Source organism: Tachypleus tridentatus, chromosome 1 (assembly GCF_004210375.1).
Source record: "Tachypleus tridentatus isolate NWPU-2018 chromosome 1, ASM421037v1, whole genome shotgun sequence".
Lineage (NCBI taxonomy): Eukaryota > Metazoa > Arthropoda > Merostomata > Xiphosura > Limulidae > Tachypleus > Tachypleus tridentatus.
In genome coordinates this window covers 144,912,841-144,933,461 of record NC_134825.1, presented here as the reverse complement: position 1 = coordinate 144,933,461, position 20,621 = coordinate 144,912,841, and the positions used below count along the sequence as shown (strand labels likewise).

General features: G+C 32.6%; 1 protein-coding gene across 4 annotated transcripts in view; it reads right to left on the bottom strand.

Annotated features, from left to right (window-relative positions):
• The window catches only part of LOC143226068 (uncharacterized), a 101,816-nt gene that overhangs the window by 25,550 nt on the left and 55,645 nt on the right, over nt 1–20,621 (bottom strand). For 3 of the 4 annotated variants that reach the window (XM_076456518.1, XM_076456526.1, XM_076456544.1), the window contains exons 6-8: nt 14,675–14,815; nt 6,750–6,910; nt 2,580–2,678 (exon numbers count right to left, since the gene is read on the bottom strand). In XM_076456518.1, the coding sequence (XP_076312633.1) occupies nt 2,580–2,678; nt 6,750–6,910; nt 14,675–14,815 (401 nt within the window). The remainder of the gene's footprint in view (nt 1–2,579; nt 2,679–6,749; nt 6,911–14,674; nt 14,816–20,621) is intronic. The other variant, XM_076456534.1, reaches the window with a different exon arrangement.

Sequence of the window (20,621 nt, the reverse complement as noted above, 5' to 3'; positions counted from 1 at the left end):
ACGACACAAACAATAAGTCATCATAAACAAACAATCCTCAAATATATCAAACTACAAAACTGTTTTCTTGTTTAGAACAATTTTCAAGAAGTTTTGATTTTGCAGCTTTAATTATCAAGTTTCATACTGTTATAATGCAATGACTATTCTAGAAACTTTTCTAGTTAATATATTTCATCAGTTTCAATTCAGTGGTCATAATTTCAAAGCATTGTAAGTGTAATTAAATTTTTTCAGTATTGCAAGAAAGATTTCAAACTTTCTCATCATAAAACTTAATAATACTAAACAGAACACTACAAGACCTGAAAGAAAACATACATAAAAACTCTGAAGATTTTGAATTGTAAAGTATACTTCTATTGACTGACTGTTAGTTAAAAGAAATAAACTTCATGACAGGATAAAAGAATATATATATGTGTAGTTTGACTTGGTCTGTATCAGTCTATTTTTGATACTTCTTAGCTAACTTATATGATGGGCAGTTTATGAGCTATTTTAAAAACACTTCATTAGTGCATTATGTAACCAAAATAAAATCTTCACAGAGACAGCTTGCTTTCTACTGTTACACTGCTATTCAAAATTTCCAAAAATGTACAAACTATTTTTTCAATATAAAAACTTTTACCTTGTACTTTTTTCAGTTTTAAAGTAGAAAAAAAAATCCATTAAAAGTTATTTTAATGTGATAATGGACAAAATAGCATGAAAAGAATTTAATATATTACACATATAGTAAAAACTAATCAAATTAAAATACTTTTATAAGCTATGTTTTTAATTTAGACATTTTTAGAAAGCTTTATTACTATTTAGCTAGAAGGACATTTAACCTAATGTGATTTTAATGAATAAAACGTTTTCAAACATTCAGGAACAATTTTCTGTTGGACAAAATTTTCTAAATATTTTTTTACATCAATAAATATACACAAAAATGATAATTTCTATTAATTATTTTTTACTTCACATAATTTATAATAACCTAACTTTTTCATATAGTATTTTCATCCTAACCTACCTCAGTTTTATGGAGCTATAAGAATTAGTGCTTTATAATAATGATATATTGATATAATTTAGATACATTTAATAAATTTAAAGTTTCATGTCTTTCATAAGCAATCAAATTATTACATATTTTTCATTGGTAAAAATCTGTTTGTTTTAAAGCAAAGCCATATTTATCCGTCAGCTGTGTCCACCTCAGAGAAATCTAACTTAGGATTTTAGCACTGTAAGTCTGCAGACTTACCACTGTCATATCGGGTGATCCCCAGTAAAAGATTTTTCACTATTCTATTTTGTAACCACAATATTTTGTTTATTTATGGTTATAATTAAATCCCTATATTGTCGTACCATAATGAATCATGTTTAATTGTAAAATTATGGTTTACAAATGAAAGGTGGATATATTATGTCTGCAAATTAAAAGTCAAAGAAATAAAAAATTTTATTATTGTTAAATGAATTAACTGGACTTTGCATTATTATTTTTACTGAATAAGAACCCATTCAACAATAAAAACCACTCAACAGCATAGTTTTAATTTATTTTTTTACAAATATGTCATTTACAATATTTTGGAAATAATAGTGACTATGATTTCATCTGATACATACTAAAAGAATAAAGCAGCAAAAGGGGTATTTAATGAATTACACTGCAAAATAAATTTCTTGGATACTGACAAATTTATCACAAAAGAGTGGAACAAATAAGAGAGCGAAAAGAACATCTTGTGTAAAGAACAGATTTTTCAAGTATTCTTGTTTGTTTGTTTATGGGTTTTCATGCAAAGCCACTCAAATACCATTTGCACTAATTATCCCTAACTTAGAAACGACAAACCAGAAAGAAAGCAGCTAGTCAACATCATCCACTGCCAAATCTTGAGCTACTCTTTTATCAGTGAAATGAGAAGTAAACCATCACTTTATAACATCTCTCTAACAGATGAAAGAGAAAAACTGTTTAGTCATGGGATTCAAATAAATGTTCTACAGATCGTGAGTCTAGCACTCTAACCTTATTCCAGTGTGTGTTAAAAATATTTAAAATGTTGAAATCCATCAAAGAGCTCAAGCACTTTAAAAGAATGGGCTTTTATGCTTTCTACTCCTGAAGAAAAGTCCAATTTTTGAAAAGCACTAATGCATTTGAGTTATACAACATACAATTTAATCATCTCCTTTTGTATAATATTTTCTCTCAGAAAATTAAGTTGAAATGTAAACATTTTATTTTAATGTTTTCTTTTGCCTTTGAGAAATATAACCTTATTTTCCTTTGATCAGTTTTATTTCATTACAGACTTTGTTTTGCTCTACTGTCAAGCTGGTTCACAACTCTAATAAACCTAGATCCATACATACAACCTAGTAATGTATTAAGTATTTTTTTTATTTTTCCATACAATTGTTTTTAAATTTTGAAATGTAAGGCTGATAAATCCAGACCTAAAATGTATTAATTTATTAATATTGTTTTTCAATTGTTTCATACAAATGATTTTAAATTTTGAAATGTAAGGATTATAAGCTCAAGTCTCAAGTACAAATAATCACACCTTATTAGACAGTGGGATGTATATTGTGGGCATATCAAATCCACATTTATTCAGTCCAGGTCTTTTGCAGAGCTCTTGTACAATTTGCATCATTACTTTCTGTGAAAAAAAAATGCAAGTCATATCAATGAAATGTATAATAATAAATAGGCATAGAAGACAAGCTTTACAGATATATATAGTTATAAATCACACTTTTATATCAGTAAATAAGAAATAAATTTCTAAGTGCAAATAATCAGATGCTAGTAATTTATGAATATATCACTAACCACACAAAGTGAGAAAAAATAACCATCACATTCAATCTATTGCTCTATGATATTTACAAATTGATAAAGTTGAGTTATACAGCATATGGTCTTATTTGAGAACCTAACTGCCATTAACAAGTGTTTCACAGCTTGTAAGACTCCCAAGTATTATTGAAAAGTGTTGCTAAAATAGAGAACTAGTGTAGAAGCAAAACAGACAATGTATTCATCTTTTTTAAAAAAAATAGTTAAAAACTGACCAAATTTTTTGCAATGGCTTTAGTTCAACAAAAAACATTTTAAGAGCATTTGTGAACAAGCTACCATTAAGCACATCAGTGTTCAGTAAGTAGAGATGGACTGAGAAAATAATGTCCACCACATTCAGTCTATTACTCTATAATGCTTTCAAGTAACTGTTAAAGTTATAGCTTTAATTGTGCACCTAGCTGCCATTACTGAGCATTTCTGTTCTTCTTCAGGGTATATTTTTGTGGGGAAATAATAAAAAGGAAAACTACAACTTAGCAGTGAGATCAGTTTGTAAGCATATATATATTATTTCCATGTTTCATAAATAACAGTTTCATTTCTGGTTGCTGGATAGCAGCAAAAATTGCTTCTATATAATGACCATTTGTGATTTTTCATTGCACAAACATGAAATCTGCCTAAAAAATTTCAGCAAAATAACGAATAATGTAAACTAATATTCAAGCTATCAAGGAGATCAAGTATTTCTGCAATTAACAGATTTGTGTACTCATTATTAATGTTTGAGTTTAAAAACATCAGTTTGTTAATTAATAAAACAATACATACATCGTTGCCTATTTGTCTTTGAATTTTCAATGGGGTTAAGCCTGGTACTTGTGTGTGTTATCATACTTATGGCCTGGGATCTATATGATGTCTTCTGTAAGTGGCATGAGTCTAGTATGTGGTGGAAATGATTGTATGCACATGCAAAGAGTTGGGTGAAAGACAGAAAGCACCATTTTTTTTTAAATATCCCCTTCATATTGGTCCAACATGTTAGGGTACTTGTATTTTTCCAGAGGAACCACTCCAGCTTTACTGGTCCACAAAAACCTGGCAAAACTGATATGATAATAACAATATGTTACCACTGAATTATGAAAATAAATGTTCATTTATCAACCCACCTGAGTGAACTGTTTACAAAAGAGAGAGAACAAGTAATAAAAATTTGGAAAAAAAAAGTAAGTATGGTGTACAGATGGCAATGCCAAAAACTACAAAGATAAAGTGTATATATATGAATACACAAAACCATACAAAAATCCCTACATCAGTAGCTAGTAAGTACTGAGTCAATCTTACAAGCTTATGGTTATTAGCCACTGTAAGATTGTAGAGCACTATTCAGTTCAAATGCTTTTATTCAAGCCTAACTTCATGCAACTAACATGAGTTTAACATTCAGTTGTAGATAAAAGTTTTTCTTGGAAAGATTTGGATACCTATGTAGCAATTTGTGTTGATTTGTGTATTTATCCCTACTTTCTGAACTTTTTGGCAGATATATCCTCCCATAAATATTTAATTTTTGCAAAATTTTCTTTGTGCTTGTGAAATAATATTTTGCACACTGATATACACTAACTGAAATTATTTAACAGAATTATACAAACTTTACTAAAATATCTGCTGTACATTCTATACAAAGACAACCATTGCATGGTAATGAAATATGTTACCAACAATACTAGTAAGATGAAAGTTTTTCTGCTTTTTAATTGGTGACACAATGTATTTTCTAGCACTTTAGGGAGCAATATTTTTTGGGTGGAAAATTACATCAATCTAAAGGAATTTGCAGTTTGTCTAAATACATTTCACTCATGAATAAACAAGTATTCATTTGTAAGTGTGTCATCAAAGCAAATTATAGTTTTTCTATTTGAAGTCTAAGTATTGATTTTATATAGTTACATGCTTGTCTCTTAAAATCTGATCTAATTACTGTAATAAAGTTTACAGAAACACAATTATATATGTAATCTTCAAAAATTTAATCAGCACACAAATTAAGGTATTTGCTATAAAATGTAATAAATTAACTTTTATTGTTTAAATCTCCATGTATACCAATGATTGTGTCATCATCAGACATAAACAGTGTATATATTTTAATGACTGAAATTGGATATGTACCGTACCTTATTAGCAATAAGCTCAATCTAAGAACAGTAAAATTTGCTCAAATTAAAAAAAGATTTGATTTTACCTACATGAAAAACTTCAATATTTGAAAGAAATATACTCTTCAAAACAAGAAACACAAAAGGTATATTTTTGTTATTTTAAAGAGAAATATATGTAATAACGTTACAAGCTCAGAGTATGTGATGTTACACGTGTTAAGGCACTGATTGTCAGACCAAAATGACAATAAAGTGGACTTTGAAAATGGAGGAAAACATCGGATTTTTCACCAAAACACATGCATGTCCAACAAATTTGTTTGAGAGATGTGCATGTTCTGCAAGTGCAACATGTGCAAAATCCCTATAAAAGTGACGGGTTCTCACTTGGAGGTTTCCATAGCTCAGTGTTAAGCCACCCAAGCACCATCACAGTTAATTGCCAAGACTGAACTGGAAGCACAATCGCAGACAACAACATCCGTTACTTCGGGATAGGACCACCACTGCGACGTCTAGTGCCTCAACCATACCAGGGCTGCGTAGGATTTCCGATCAGACCATTCGCAACCATCGATGAGATTCTTAGGCCCCATGTGCAACCCATCATGGTGAACGTCAACGACGTTTTTCAACATGACAACGCCCGTCCTCACACAGCCCGACTCACTACTGTCTTCTTGAGACATCACAACATCAACGTTCTTCCCTGGCCCTCCAGATCACCAGATTTAAACCCCATCGAACATCTTTGGGACGAGTTGGACCGACGTCCGAGATGGCGACAACCTCAACCACAGACTCTACCTCAGCTTGCAGCAGCTTTGCAGGCTGAGTGGACAGCCATTCCACAGGATGTGATTCGTCATCTCATTGCTTCCATGGGCAGGAGATGCCAAGCAGTTATTGATGCTCACGGGGGGCATACTCATTATTGACGTTAAACTTCACCTAGTGAGTGTGGACTTTGCCTTTGCAGACTTTGGATGTTCAGCAGTGAATGTGCAAAGTTTCACACGTCATACAGTACTACCCAGAATAAACTTGTTAACAATTTGTCTCATATTTTGCCTTTTGCATTTCTTTATTTGAAGAGTATAGTTCTAATTTTCACTAATAGTTACTCAATGATAACCGCTATTACACATGCATATTGTGATCCTACTTAATGGTATAAAAAACAATTCTTTTTAATACTGTAGTCAATTCTAATGGCCTACATATGAAAAGTTAGTTTAGAAATTCAGTAATCTCATGTCAAACAATAATCTTTAAATATTTAAACATTTATACATGTATATATTGCAATAAGGTAATTTGGCATGTAGAAAGTAAAAACTGTACAAATTAATTATGATATGAAAGTTTTATTAAGCTATAATAACCACTTTCTTTATAGTGCATCAGGTATTAATTTCTTTGGTGTATCAATTTCATTTTATTGATATTTCTGCTAGTCTTCAATATCTGAACAATAAATAACCAATTTCCTAACAACTACATTAAAATCATTTACATTATTTGAAATGTATGTATAACATTGTATGCCAAGTAAGATATAGCTCCTACAGCAGGATCCATGCATTTACTACAAAATGGAATGCATATCACAATCAACACATGTATACATACTGTCTTGTTCAGGAAATTTAAATATAATTTCTGTTGTGCACAAGATAGATATGAACAATACTCAGTTAATATAAATGCACTTCTCCCATATTTAGGTCTGAAGACACATCATTTACCTGTCGATCGCTTTCATCTCCTGCTTCATCTGCCTTGCTCAAGTAGAATCGCAGTCGATCACCATGTCTGGTGTTCAATTTTTCCACAAGATCAATAGTGCGCTTGCATAAAGCTTGGCCAATTGGGTCAAAGAATACAAAGGTCAGGTCAGCTATATCCCCTAAATCAATCAATTGGTTATTAGCTGTTACATATAGATGACAGTATGAAGCATCATGCTGTGCACACTATATCAAAAATGCTTTGTATGTATCAAAACATAATGAAACTAGGTGCAAAAATGTTTTCAAACAATTTAATTAATATTAAAACTATTTCTTTAATGAACATATATATGAAATGATTCACCATATAATTTGTAATATGGTTTAGTGAAAAGTTCATGGCTCAGTTTACAGTGCACCTGAGTATTAAAAAACTCCAAAGCTAATTACAGTAGGAGGTTATTGTAATTTTTTAAATAAAGAAAAAATTCACACATCACTGGATTCCACAGTCAAAAAGTAGCAGATATACACTGCAAGTTCAGTTGTTAATAAAAAAACAATTAAAAATTCTACCTGTAGATCAACCTTTCACACTACTCAACCTTCTCATTGGAATTATGTAAACAAAATGTCAGTGAGTTATATCAAATTACCACATTACCTGGCAACTTGACACTGTGTGAAACATATGTCAAGGCAAGATAAAAGTAGTCCCAATAAAGCCATCAATTTCAAACTTATACATGTAGATTTATATCATATGAATTAATGAAACGAGTGTTAAGAATTAAATATTAAAATTGAAGAATGAGCTTACCTATGAAAGTATAGAAGAGATTTTATAATCACATTGTTTGTAAACTTAAAATACTGTGACTGACAGATATGTATCAGTAGTAAACTCTACCTGTTCTATACAATGTCATGATGAAACTTATACATCATTCATACCATTTTTACCTTAAACTGTTGTATCCCACATTCTTTTACTCAAGTCACACCCAACAATATGATGTATAACAATCTGTTGTCAGGATAACACAGTATGTTTTATGCCTGATGATATGACATAAAGATGTTGTTGCTAGGCCCGTTGATAGTCTATTTACAATCCCCATTGATCATTTTTTTGGCATGCTGTATTTGGAGAGTCAGTAATCTTCTCTAAACCTTTCTGAATGAAAAGGGAGCATTTGCCCTAATGATGTTTCTAATTCAAGAATGTAAATACAGAAAATAAGGTACAAGAACAGACTTAGGAAGCAACTGTAGATCAGTCCTCCATATGCTATCATGTTACTATTTATATTATTTATCGTGAAGTTGTGAGATACATAAGAAAAGGAGAATGATTCAATGTCCACTGATCACAACCACCTTGGAGTCTTGTAATGGAATGCATCACAATGCCATATCAGGACATTGTAGCAACAACAGGGCTTCATAAGTAATATATTCAAACACCAGCATCAGATACAATGTTCACAATGCCTGTTTAGAATGCCCCATACTGGTGGTTAGTAGGTGCTAGCCAAACAGGACCAGCTAACTGACCCTAGGGGAGCCATCCAAAGGCCACTCATCTACAAGAATTAAAGGCAAAAATGGTGTTTTAAAGTGTCACTGACACCCTTCAACATCAGGATCCTCTCCTCCCCTTCACAGGTTGCCACACATTGCAAAAAGGTTGATGTTTGTTCAGATCCCAGGAAAGGTAAACTGAAAATATAGAACATTCTCTGGGAGGTCCCTTCACTGTGTACAGTAAACCACCTTGAAGGGTAGAAATGAAACCACCATAAAACTTCTATCACATGAAACTCTCAAATTCCACTCTTATAAAAGAAATAAAATGAAATGAAACTAAATGATCTTATACAGTATATTGGAATAGAAAACTTGATTTCAAGTAGCTGGGCTTCTCTTGGATATCCCATATTGTACTTGAATAAATTTTCAAAAGAAAAAGAGGAGGTTTGGAACATGAACTATGCAAGAACTATTAAGGTAGGGTTTGTAGTTCTATTTAAAATAATTTTATTTAATTTGTTTTGTAAGAGTGAAATTGGAAGCTTCTTCTAGCGTAAATTTTAGAGCAGTTTTAATTTTATATTAGGAACTATAAGAAATGTTAATGGTAGCTGTCTTCCCCAAAACTGGCTGCAGACAGCAAAGGCTCGTAGTAGTTGAGACATTATGGGTGTATGCACACAATTCCATACAGTAATTAATTTTCCATGTTTGTTGGCTAGTTTATCACTACAACTGGATTTTGTCTGACAGATGTGATATCTCCAATACATTTGGTAGTTATAACCACAGACATTATCCACTATGTCTAGTGTCTTTAATGTAACAATTAAAGCTGGCAATGGAATCTTTTTAATGCTTATTTTATATCAAGCTGCTTACTGTTTTATAATGCTAAGTATAATTCCCTATTAAGGATGCAATTAATAACATTGAAGCTATTTATTTTATTATGTGCATATAAATATATACACTGCTGTGCAAAAGTCTTAGGACAAGAGAATATTTTGTCATTCTTTCCATTTTATGGGGCTAATTCTTCCACGCCATTATAGAATCCAAATTTCAACACTATGGTAATGCTTCACTGATCCCTGTTGATAACTGAATGAACCAGGGTGAGAATATTTATCATTCTTTAGAATTCCCATATACTTATACCAAGGGTATATCCTAAGGGTTCTGCTTGAATCAACATAATGATTAAATTTAGGATCTGAAATAACTGCCATGGTACCAAATACAGTGTCTTCTACATAGGAAGAAGCTAGTATATGGTACTGGTATAGTATAGAAGAAATTAGTTTAATAGCACTCCACAAATCAACCTTGATAAAAACAGTGCATAATGCTATATATTAGGTTTTGTTGTCATGCCATGGCCCAAAAAGCACATAAAATTGTCAGTAGAGCAGAGAGTTTGTATAAAAGCTTTATGTGATGCTCACTGGGCTCTAACAAATTGCCTTAGACTTGCCCCCAAGACACTGCTAAGTACACACTAGGTCATTAGACTGAGACAGGCAAGTTTGAAAATAGGAAATAACATTTAAACTCAATAATTCTAATGTTAGGTATCTGTATTTATGCAGTCTTTGGAACAGAAGGAAGATTGCCACTGATCTCAAGCATGAGATAAATTATCACATACCAAATGACAAAGTGTCCAGATATACAGTATGAAGATTACTCAATGAGAATGGAATATTTGGTCATGTAGCAGTTCAAATACCTTTACTTTGATCTCCAAATACTGTCAAAGAACTGAAATGTGCTAAAAAATACAAAACTGGAGAGATTGGTAAAGGTTATTATGGATAGAGGACTCCAAGTTTGGAATATCTGGGTGAAAGCATAGGTCGTACATATGGCAGAAGAAAGGTGAAATATATTTACCTCAATGCATAGCATCTACCATGACGCATGGGGAGGCAGTGTAATGGTTTGTGGGTGTTTTTCTGCTGAGGTACCAGGAGACATTTCCAAAACAGATGGAATAACTGACCCAGCACAAATACCATCAGATACTGATTTATCATGGCATATCTAATGATTTGAGCATTATTGGTAAAGGCTTCTACTACCAAGAAGATAATGACCCCAAATCTTCCTCCAACCTGTGCAGAAATTACTTACCTAAGAAAAAAGCTGCTGAAGTTATCAAATGGTGCACTGGCCCCTACAGAACCCCAATCTCAACCCAACTAAGCAGATCTAAGAATTGACAGATCAACAACTTGACAAATCAAAAGTAACTTTCAAAGCAACTTTATGGGAGTGTATTAGTGACATCTAGAGCAAAATCCTAAAGGATACCTTGATTAAGTACATTGCAACTATGCATGAAAAACTGTCTGCAGTTATTAAAGCAGAAGGGGGGGCACAAAATATTAAATGTTTGCTGAACTCAAACACTTCCATAAAGGTTCTGTTGTATTATATATGAAGATAAATAAAATTTTGATATTTCATCTATGATTTACCTTTCATTGATAAAGTAGTCTGAAATCTAACTTTTGACTTTGTTCTAATACTTCTGTACAGAGTATGTGTGTGTTTTCTTATAACAAAGCCACATTGAGCTATCTACTGTGTCCACAGTGGGGAATCAAACTGCTGATTTTAGTGTTGTAAATCCGAAGACTTACCACTGTCCCAGAGGAAGACACTTTTGTACAGTAATGTATATTATGTGTGTTCACACACACACAAATATACATGTATCAGTATTATAGCAAAATAAATCTTCAGTTTATGTCCTGTGTAACATAGTAATTTATTGTTTTTTTAAATTATGGTTTAGTTTATCATTCATTTATTATTCCTTCTATTGTTCAGTTTATTTATAGACTTTTTGTTACTCACCTAGCCGATCATGTTTAGTTTGAATAAATATGTATGTATTATGAAACTGACAATAACTATCCTAGCAAAAATGTAAAAATATTGTTAATGTAACAAAACATTATCTAAATTTATGATCACATGCGATATACTCTCATGACCTAACACAGTAAATAAATACCCTGCCATAAGCTTTATAAACTCAATCACAAGATAGTGAATGATATAGTTAGTGAATTCTTGTTATCACTACATATTGTTATTAATATAAGGTGACTTTGGATTATTTTGTTGTTCTTCTTTTTGGAACCAGGTTTTCTCTTCTTCTGTTTTATTTCCTGATTTCATTATTTGAAATAATTAAAATTTCTATTTCTATTTTATTGTTCATTAACAGCAGTATCAAGACCTGGCCAGGCATATTTGTATGAACTTTATTCTTGATAAGTATTAAATGTTATTCCAATTGTTGTTACATTTTAATAAATATTTTAATTGATACTTGGTTCAGTGGCATGTTATTTTTTACCATTACACTGGCATGAATGTAGTGGAAATTAAGTAGTATATAGTGGTCTGTATTTGCAGGTAAAATGTCAAGTTAAAAAGTTCTAAAGCTACTGCCCCAAAAGTCCCATAAATTCTTTGGAAACACATGCCAGGAAAAGTTATAGGATATGATGTTAGTTTTCCGAATACAGTAAATTGTTGTTTAATCTTTGTCTAACAGCATACATGCTCAACTTGTACAGCCAAGTTTGCTTGTTGTTGTATCAAAGTAAACTGCTTTTACACAAGCAATAATTTTCCAGTCTTTGAGCAAATATGCTGCAGCAAAAACTTGAGGTTTTCCACTATTGGAAATAAACTTTGGAATATTTAAAATATTTTGAAACATTCTAGAATATTCAAAATATACAGATATAATGATAGCTACAAAGTAAAGTTTCAACTACACTGAACAACATCTAGATGTTATTGAACACAGAATAAAATTTGGTATAAATTCCTTATTTATTTATTGGAATAAAATGTGGAGATGAAAATTCTGTAAATCAAAATTAACAAATATGAGCCATCCTAATACACACATATAAATTCTATACTGAAATTAGTTCACATAATTTGTTTGATTTTAAGTTGTGCAGAAATGATAAAAAGTTAATTCACATATGTAAACACAAATATTTGTAAAACATTGTTAAGAAAAACAATAACGAGTAAACAACTCCTAACTCAATTATTTCATATTTAAAGTGAATTTTTTATATTAGGATGTTACTGAATTATTTTTAAATACTGATACCATTCCACTCAACATAAGTGTTTATTTAATTGTTGTTTGTAGTTATAACAAAATATTATTGAAGCTTGGATTCATCAAAAATAAAAATAGAAACATATATATATATATGAGCTAAGCTTGTTTAGATGTCAAATAGATTTAAGAAGTACTTTATTTTCAATATGTATTTTAATGATTTGAACAGAGCAATCATTGTAATCAAGAATCAATTTGAATGCCAATTAAAAAACAGCTAGAAAGCAACAGGTAAGATTTGAGTTTTATTAAGTGGAACAAAAATAATAATTTGTTAGAATTTAATCTTCTGTGAACTCAATATAACAGCATAGTTTGAAACAAACAATAAATCTGAGAAAGTCTGAAATAAGATTTAAAAATATACAAGAAACTTACTACTTCCATGTTAGCAGAAAGTATAATTTAGCATGGTTAAATGTGCCTGAGTAGTTTGTGTTTTGTGAAATACTTTTAATTAATTGAATTGGAAACAAGGAAATTTGTTAAAGGAAACCATACTACCATGGACGTTTATTTCAGAGAAATTGTAATTTCATAGCATAAAAAGCATCTCATATGATCACAAGCAAAAGTACTGCTCTAAGATACTTTAAAAGACATAGTAAAGAAAAAGAAAATTAAATTGTTAAATTACATAAATTGATGTTTTTTTCCAATAGTGAAAAAATGATTCGATAGTAAAGGATATGATAAATCTTTCAGTTTGATGTTCAAACCTACTGAGTTTAATGGAGAACTTCTCAAGAAAACATGTCTCAACAATTCTGTATACGAAATAATAGAGTTCCTGATAATTCTGAAATTACTAAAGGAAATTATAGTTTATCTTCTGTCACATCTTCACCTGTGTTAACATAGGATTGATAATAGTGTGGAGGTATGTCTTTATTGTTTTCTAAAACAGTAGTAATTTTGTTGAAACATGAAAGCTTTGATATAAAAAGCATGGATATTTTCGATATTAAAAATACAGTTTTAAATGTATCCATTCTAATGTCTTCAACTGAAATAAACATAAAAGTAGACTTGTACTCAAATTTCTTAAATTGTATTTTTTTGTAAAAATATTAAGTTAATGTATACATACATATATATACATATATACTTTTAAAAATGTTTTAGTGTTAAATATAAAAAAATTATATTTATGGAATAATTTCTGCTGCAGTCATAATGGAAGTTTGTACAAGATCAATTTATGATGATTAAGACAGCTGTCTTCAATTACATGGAAGACAATAAACTGTGATCTTAATTTTTACAGTTATTATATAGTTTTAAATGCCTTTAAAATGGTTCTATTAGCTACACAAATGCATGTAATTGTATTTAATACAATATCATTCAATAATAACAAAACAGTTTTGCTGTATTTTCATATTAATATATTCAGTGTCATCAAGGCCTTAATAAAACTATTACTGTCACACTGTCTTAATTTCAAATTAAAATTGATGTAATTATGCTAGTTTATCATTTTCCTATAATTGTGTTGAACACAGTAAACTAACATTTCATTAATTATTACATTTGCTTATATACATTATTGTAATCTTTTAAACTGAATAACTTTATTCAGTCAACAACTACTCAGTTCATCCACTCAAAGTATTTAGTGCAATTCATATTTTACTGCATAAAGTGGAAGCTGATCAGAGCAATACTCCAGATTTCCTCAGATACGTTCACAAAAAATCTTCAAATAAATTTGCTACTAGAACACTTACAAAATGATAAAAAGTATCATAGATTAAATATGGTTTGGGAGGATAGTGAAAGATACCTTGTGACTAAAATTTCAGAAAATTACATTTTGAGTTATTGCTTTTTTTAAATTCCAGCCAAGGTTCAGTGAGTATAATACACTAGTCTTATACTAAATCTTCCTTCCATCTAATGATTGCAGCAAATAAAAATACTGCTTCTGAACATTTAGATATTATGTGTTAAAATTCAAATATTAGAAGTATAAATGAAAAGTTGTAGTTACCAAAACATAAAATTTTCTTCAATAATTTAAATGACCAAATATGAATACTTTTAGAAACAATAATATATGCAATAAAATTGTGCTTAGATGTAAAAATCTAAAATTAGATTTCAAGTTGATGCAGAGATGCATCACCAACTATTGGAATTCTAATCTATATACACAACAGATGCCTAAAGTTCCATGACAAACCATAATGTACAGGATATATGATAATTCTAATATAATAATAATAACATTATTAAGTACCTAGCCAAAGAATAGCTTTATCTACATCAAAAGGATAAACCATTTCTCCATCAACAAGGCCTGGAGTATCAATGAATGTGACTAGACTGAACTTTTTTTGCTTGGATGTTGATACTTCTGTTCCCAGATAATCAACAACTTCTGTGAAAGAAGGGAAAAAAAAACATTACTTCGTAATGGTGTCAGAAACCTCAACTAAGCTCCTACAAAGTACAGCATTCAGCAGAATTAAATACTTTAATAATTAATTAATTTTGTTATTGTAAAAATATCAAAATAATAACTATTAAAAACTTATTTTATAAAGGAACATTTAGGCTACAACATTCATCTCTGCAAACACTTGCAGTAATTATTACAGTTACTGATGCAGAACATATTATATTCATTTGAAGTTGTGTGATAACTCAGCCTTAGGTGTCAATTATTATAACAATGCGATATTAAGGTATATCATACATTTTATACCTTCTTTTCATTTATTCTAAATCTATGCACTTTCTCCATAACATATGGCCTAGAAAATGATTGACTTGACTTTATTCTCGCTGGCCTCATCCCCTTTTTCCTTTTCCACTGTAATCCCACATTGGTAAAAAACATTTTTTTTTTACAATGTGCCACAGATTGTGTACAGTCTATTTCTTTGTTTAAACATTGTTAGGTTTTCATACGGGTGAATTCTTTACAGTATGTATCTATGACTTGTTAGTTATAAATTTCAACAATAAATGGACATCATGCAATCCACTTGTTTCTATAAAAAAAACATATGTTCAAAATAACTCAAATGTGAGTACAAAAAACTGGTCACACTTTTGTTTACCACAGTTAAATCTAAATCTTTAAATGATTTTTTTTTATCAAAAGTCTACTTCAGTTACTTCAGAACTCAATTGACAAGATTAATTATTTATCCTATACTCTTTCATTACAGTACAATCAGTAATAAGTTCAATTATGTTACCCCATGGGTTACTATAGTCATATCCAGAGCTCTAAGTAATTATCTTTTATGTCAAAAGTCCATACAGACTGATTCACATACTTTGGAAACTGCAATTTACTGCTAAATTGACAATCACACAATCTCTCTTCCCTTTTTCACTTTGACTTTCACTAACTTAACTTCCTTTTCTGTATATATTAAAAATACATGAGAGAACAATCTAGCCCAAAAGTAGCAATAGTATTACATATAGTGAAAAAAATGATTCCTTAGATGCTTTAAGAAAGATGCCATCAACAATATTATGAAAGCCTTGTAAAACTTGTATAGAATTACTTAACAAAATTTGTCCTAAATATTATTTTTAAAATAATTAACTTTTGACACTTCTGTCATGAAAACCAAACAATCATTTAAAAACTAAATCACTAAATTAACTGAAGAATAACTTTTATTAAACTGAACAGTCTTGTATATCCAACAAATACCACAACTTTAGTTAAATTCAGCATTACTTTGTAAATCAGACCTATTTAATACTCTTTTAGAAAATCAGTTCAACCTTAAAATGCCACAGCAGGATCTGATCACAAAAAGTATTCACTGTTCGATAGGAAAGTGCTTATGAGACTCCTCTATTACTCTCAAATGAAGCAGGAATACTTCCAAGTTTTCTTCTTGGCCAAATACAGAAATAATGATTTGTAAAATCGGCTTTATCATATTATAAACCCATTATTTCCTATGATGGAAGAATTACAATCTGATGTTAAGTTATTGCTTTTTGAAATCTGTAATTGTGTGATTTATAATTAAACAGCCACCCATTTCAAATTATATTAATTCATCTTTTGTTGGTTGGTTGGTTGATTTAGTGTTTTATCGCACAAAGCAGCTAGGCTATCTGCACCAAAAGCCAGGTAAAAAGGTGAAAGTAAATTCAGTAAAATTCATAAATGGAAATTAAGGTAAAACAAAACAGTTTAAAAAAAAAGCATAAAACCAATGTTTACATCTAGTCTACAATGTCAAAATAAAAACTACAGTAATTCAAGTTGTAAAGGACTTTCTGTAGCGTGACTGTAATAATCATAACTTGCCAGGAAGACTAACAGGTAAGTACAAAAATCACTGTCAGTTACCTGAAGTTGGCCTTTCCAGTCTTAGTTTCGAGTTACTTATTGTTATGGTCAGTTTCAAATTTCAAATTGAACTAAATGACTGTGATTTTTAAAAGGGAGCCATATTAAAGAGGTGTAAAGCATAAACTAAAAACTTAAATGGCATTAAAAAGACTAATGGCCTTTAAAAAAGTAAAAATATTATCAAGGTGAACAGCGTCACCATCACCAATAACACTAACGTTATGGACAAACCTTGGGACAGAACATGCTTAAAATGGTGCCATCATTGTAAATCACAAAGAAAACAAGAGAGTAAAATGTGGCTTATCGTGATCTGAGTTTTACGCACACTACATACTGGTGCATCAGTTCCAGATAAAAGAAAACGATGAGTTAAAAAACTGTGACCAATGCATAGTCTAGTTAGAACAACTTTTTCTTTCCTATTCTTACGGTAGCAAGACAGCCAAAGTCCAATATATGGTTTTATTTGGAAAAGCTTGTTTTCACGTTGCTCACTCCAAGTCGACTGCCAGCTGTCACGGAGCCAAGCATTGAATACAGGACCATAGTCCATGTATGGGACAAGCACAGCAGTGATAGTGCCAGAGCAGGTAGCCTTAGCTGCAGTGTCAGCGAGCTTGTTCCCGCGAATACCTACATGGCCCGGTATCCGGAAAAACTGGATAAAAGTAGATGTTAAAGAGAAATGGGCCAGTCGAATTTGAATATCAGCGAGAACAGGGTGTGAACCAACTTGAAGCGATTCCAGGCCCAGTAGAGAACTAAACGAGTCAGTATAAATAGTGCAGTTTGAGTACTGTTTAGCTTCTATGTGATCCAGGGCAAGAGAAATGGCATACAGCTCAGCAGTGAATACAGAAGCTGTAGAGGGATTCTGCGCACAAACACCGAACCACAACAAACCATGGCAGAGCCCACACAGTCACCTGATTTTGAACCATCTGTATAAATAGGAATGGAAGGATGGTTTAAAAGATGTTCAGCAAATAGCAGACAGTACTTCCAATCAGGAGTGTCTACTTTTCTCAGATGACTTAAAGACAGATCTCAACTAGGGACAGTAAGAAGCCATGGTGGGATGGGCTGACCAGTGAATACAGCAATGTTATCCAAGGACAGCCCATCGAGGAGAGAAAACCAGGTGGGATGCTTCGGTAAGGAACAAATTTTCGAAGCATATTGTAAAGACAGTTGCAAATTGCAAAGGAGCAAAGAAGGTTCATGAGACTCTATGTATAAGCTCTGAACTGGGGAAGTGTGGAAAACTCCAGTGCAGAGCCAAAGTTCTTGATGATGAATAGGGTCTAGCATCTTTAAGGTCGATGGTCTGGCACAGCCATAGACTAGTGATCCATAGTAGAGTTTCGAACGAATAAGAGCACAATATATCTTTAGCACATAGTGTCGATCCGCTCCCCAAGTGGTGGAAGAGAGGACAAGGAGGATGTTTAGTGCTCTTGTACTTTTGACCCGTAGCTGCTTGGTGTGTGGTATAAAGATTAGCTTACAGTGAAAGATAAGCCCCAAGAACATAGTCTCAGAGACCACAGCTTCATCGATATGGAGTTCAGGATTAGGGTGAATATCCTGTTGGTGGTAAATGTGCATGCAGACGGTTTTAGAGAGAGTGAAAATTAAGCCATTCACTGTGGCCCACTTAGGAAAACAATTGAAAGCAGTTTGTGGCTGCCACTCAATATATGTCATGTTTGACAACTGACATGAGATATGAAAGTCGTCGACATAGAGCCCGTTTGCAACAGTGAGAGTTGTTCAGTGATGGCATTAACTTTTATGCTGAAAAGTGTGACACTCTGAACACAGCTCTGAGGGACTCCAAGTTCCTGTAGAAAAGAATGAGAAAGTGTCAAACCCACACAAACTCGGAATATCCTGTCCATTAAAAAATGTTTAAGAAAAATTGGCAAATGGCCACATAACCCACATATATGGAGGTCTCACAGAATACCATACCTCCATGTTGTATCATAAGCCTTCTTATTGTCAAAGAATATTGATACAAGATGTTGTCATTTGAGAAAGGCTTCTATGGTTGACGTTTCAAATCAAATCAGGTGGTCCATGGTGGAGCACTGTCGACAGAACCCACACTTTGTGGGTAAGAGGAGGTTGTTTGATTCCAGAAACCAATTGGGACAAGCATTAACCATCCTCTCTAAGGTCTTACAGAGACAGCTCATCAAAGCAATTGGACAGTAGTTTGAAAGAATCTTGGGATCCTTCCCAGGCTTGGAGAAAGGCAGGACAATAGCCTGGCACCAGGCATCAGGAAAAACATTCTCTTGCCACATTGGGTTAAAAACAATCAGAAGAATAGCAAGAGAAAAAAGCAGGAGATAGATGGCACAGCATCTCATAGTGTATATCATCAGGTCCAACTGATGTACTGCCAGACCGATGAAGGGCCAGTTTGAGTTCCATCAGTTTAAAGGGACGAATATAGTCATAGAGATAATCAGCTCGGAAGGAAAGAGGTGAATGCTCTGCCCAAGTCTTGATAGCTAAGAAGGTGGAAGAAGAAGCAGAAGTGCTAGATACCCAGAAAAAGCTTTCACCTAGAGTAATGGCGAGTGGGTATCAGCCACTTCCTGGCCAACACAGAGCAAGATCGAGAGGGGTACAGAGTGATATTGCCCACTGACATTTCAAATCTTGTCCCAAATGACTTTGGAACTGGTAGCAGAGGATATGCTGGTTGTAAACTTAATCCTAGATTCATTCTGGCTTTGATGTCTTACCCATCTAGCATGTGCAAGGGCCTGCTGGAAAGAGATGCAGTTCGAGAGTGTGGGATATCTATGGAATGTATCCCAGGCTTGTTTTTGAGCCTTCCGTGCCATGTGGCAGGCAAGATTCCACCATAAACGAGGATATCATGAAAAATGTGTCAATGTTTTAGGAATACATTGATCAGCTGCTTGTATAATACAGTCAGTTACTGCTGCCACGCAGTCGTCAATTGATGGCTTACAAACAATGGCAGGATCAAGTTCTGCAAGAGCAGTAAAAGAGGGCCAGTTTGCCTGATCCAGCTTCCATTGGGGTCAGGTGGCATCAACCACAGCCAGTCTCTCTCCAGATTATAGGAAAATGATCACTGCGTGTATTATTGTCAACCCTCCATGAAAAATGGGAAAATAATGAAGGGGAGCAGATTGAGAGATCAATAGCAGTAAAGGACTGACTAGGCACATGGAAATAAGTAGAAGAACCAGTACTGAAAAGGGAAAGGTTGTGATCAGATAGCATATGCTCTATAGAGCAACCCCTCCTATCAATATCAGCACTTCTCCAGAGGGAATGATGTCCATTAAAGTCCCCAGGATGAAAAAGGGAGACGGCAACTGTTCAAGGAGAGCATCAAGGTCTGATTGATCATATGTCTCTCCAGGTGACAGGTAGAGAGAAGAAACTGTGATGGTATGACCCAAAGAAGCACGGATGGCTACAGCATCCAAGAGTGTGTCGACTGGCAAAGACAGGGTGGGCACATGCTGATCAACCAACAGTGCCACCCCTCCATGCACTCGTCCATCACACAGCCTGTCATTTCTGTATAAAGAAAACCACTGAAAGGTGATTGTATCAGCAGGTTTCAGAAATGTTTCCTGTAAGGAAAGACAAACAGGATGGTAGGAAGCAATCAGTGTTTTGAGGTCATCCAGATTAGAACGTAAACCTCAACAGTTCCATTGTATGAAGATGGCCATTTTTATTTATGTGTAGGTGAATTGGGTGGAGAACCCTTCTGTTTATGACCACATCTATTTTCCTTACTCTCTTTATTCGAGGGAGGTCTATCGACCTCTGTGGATCCTGCCCTGGGTCA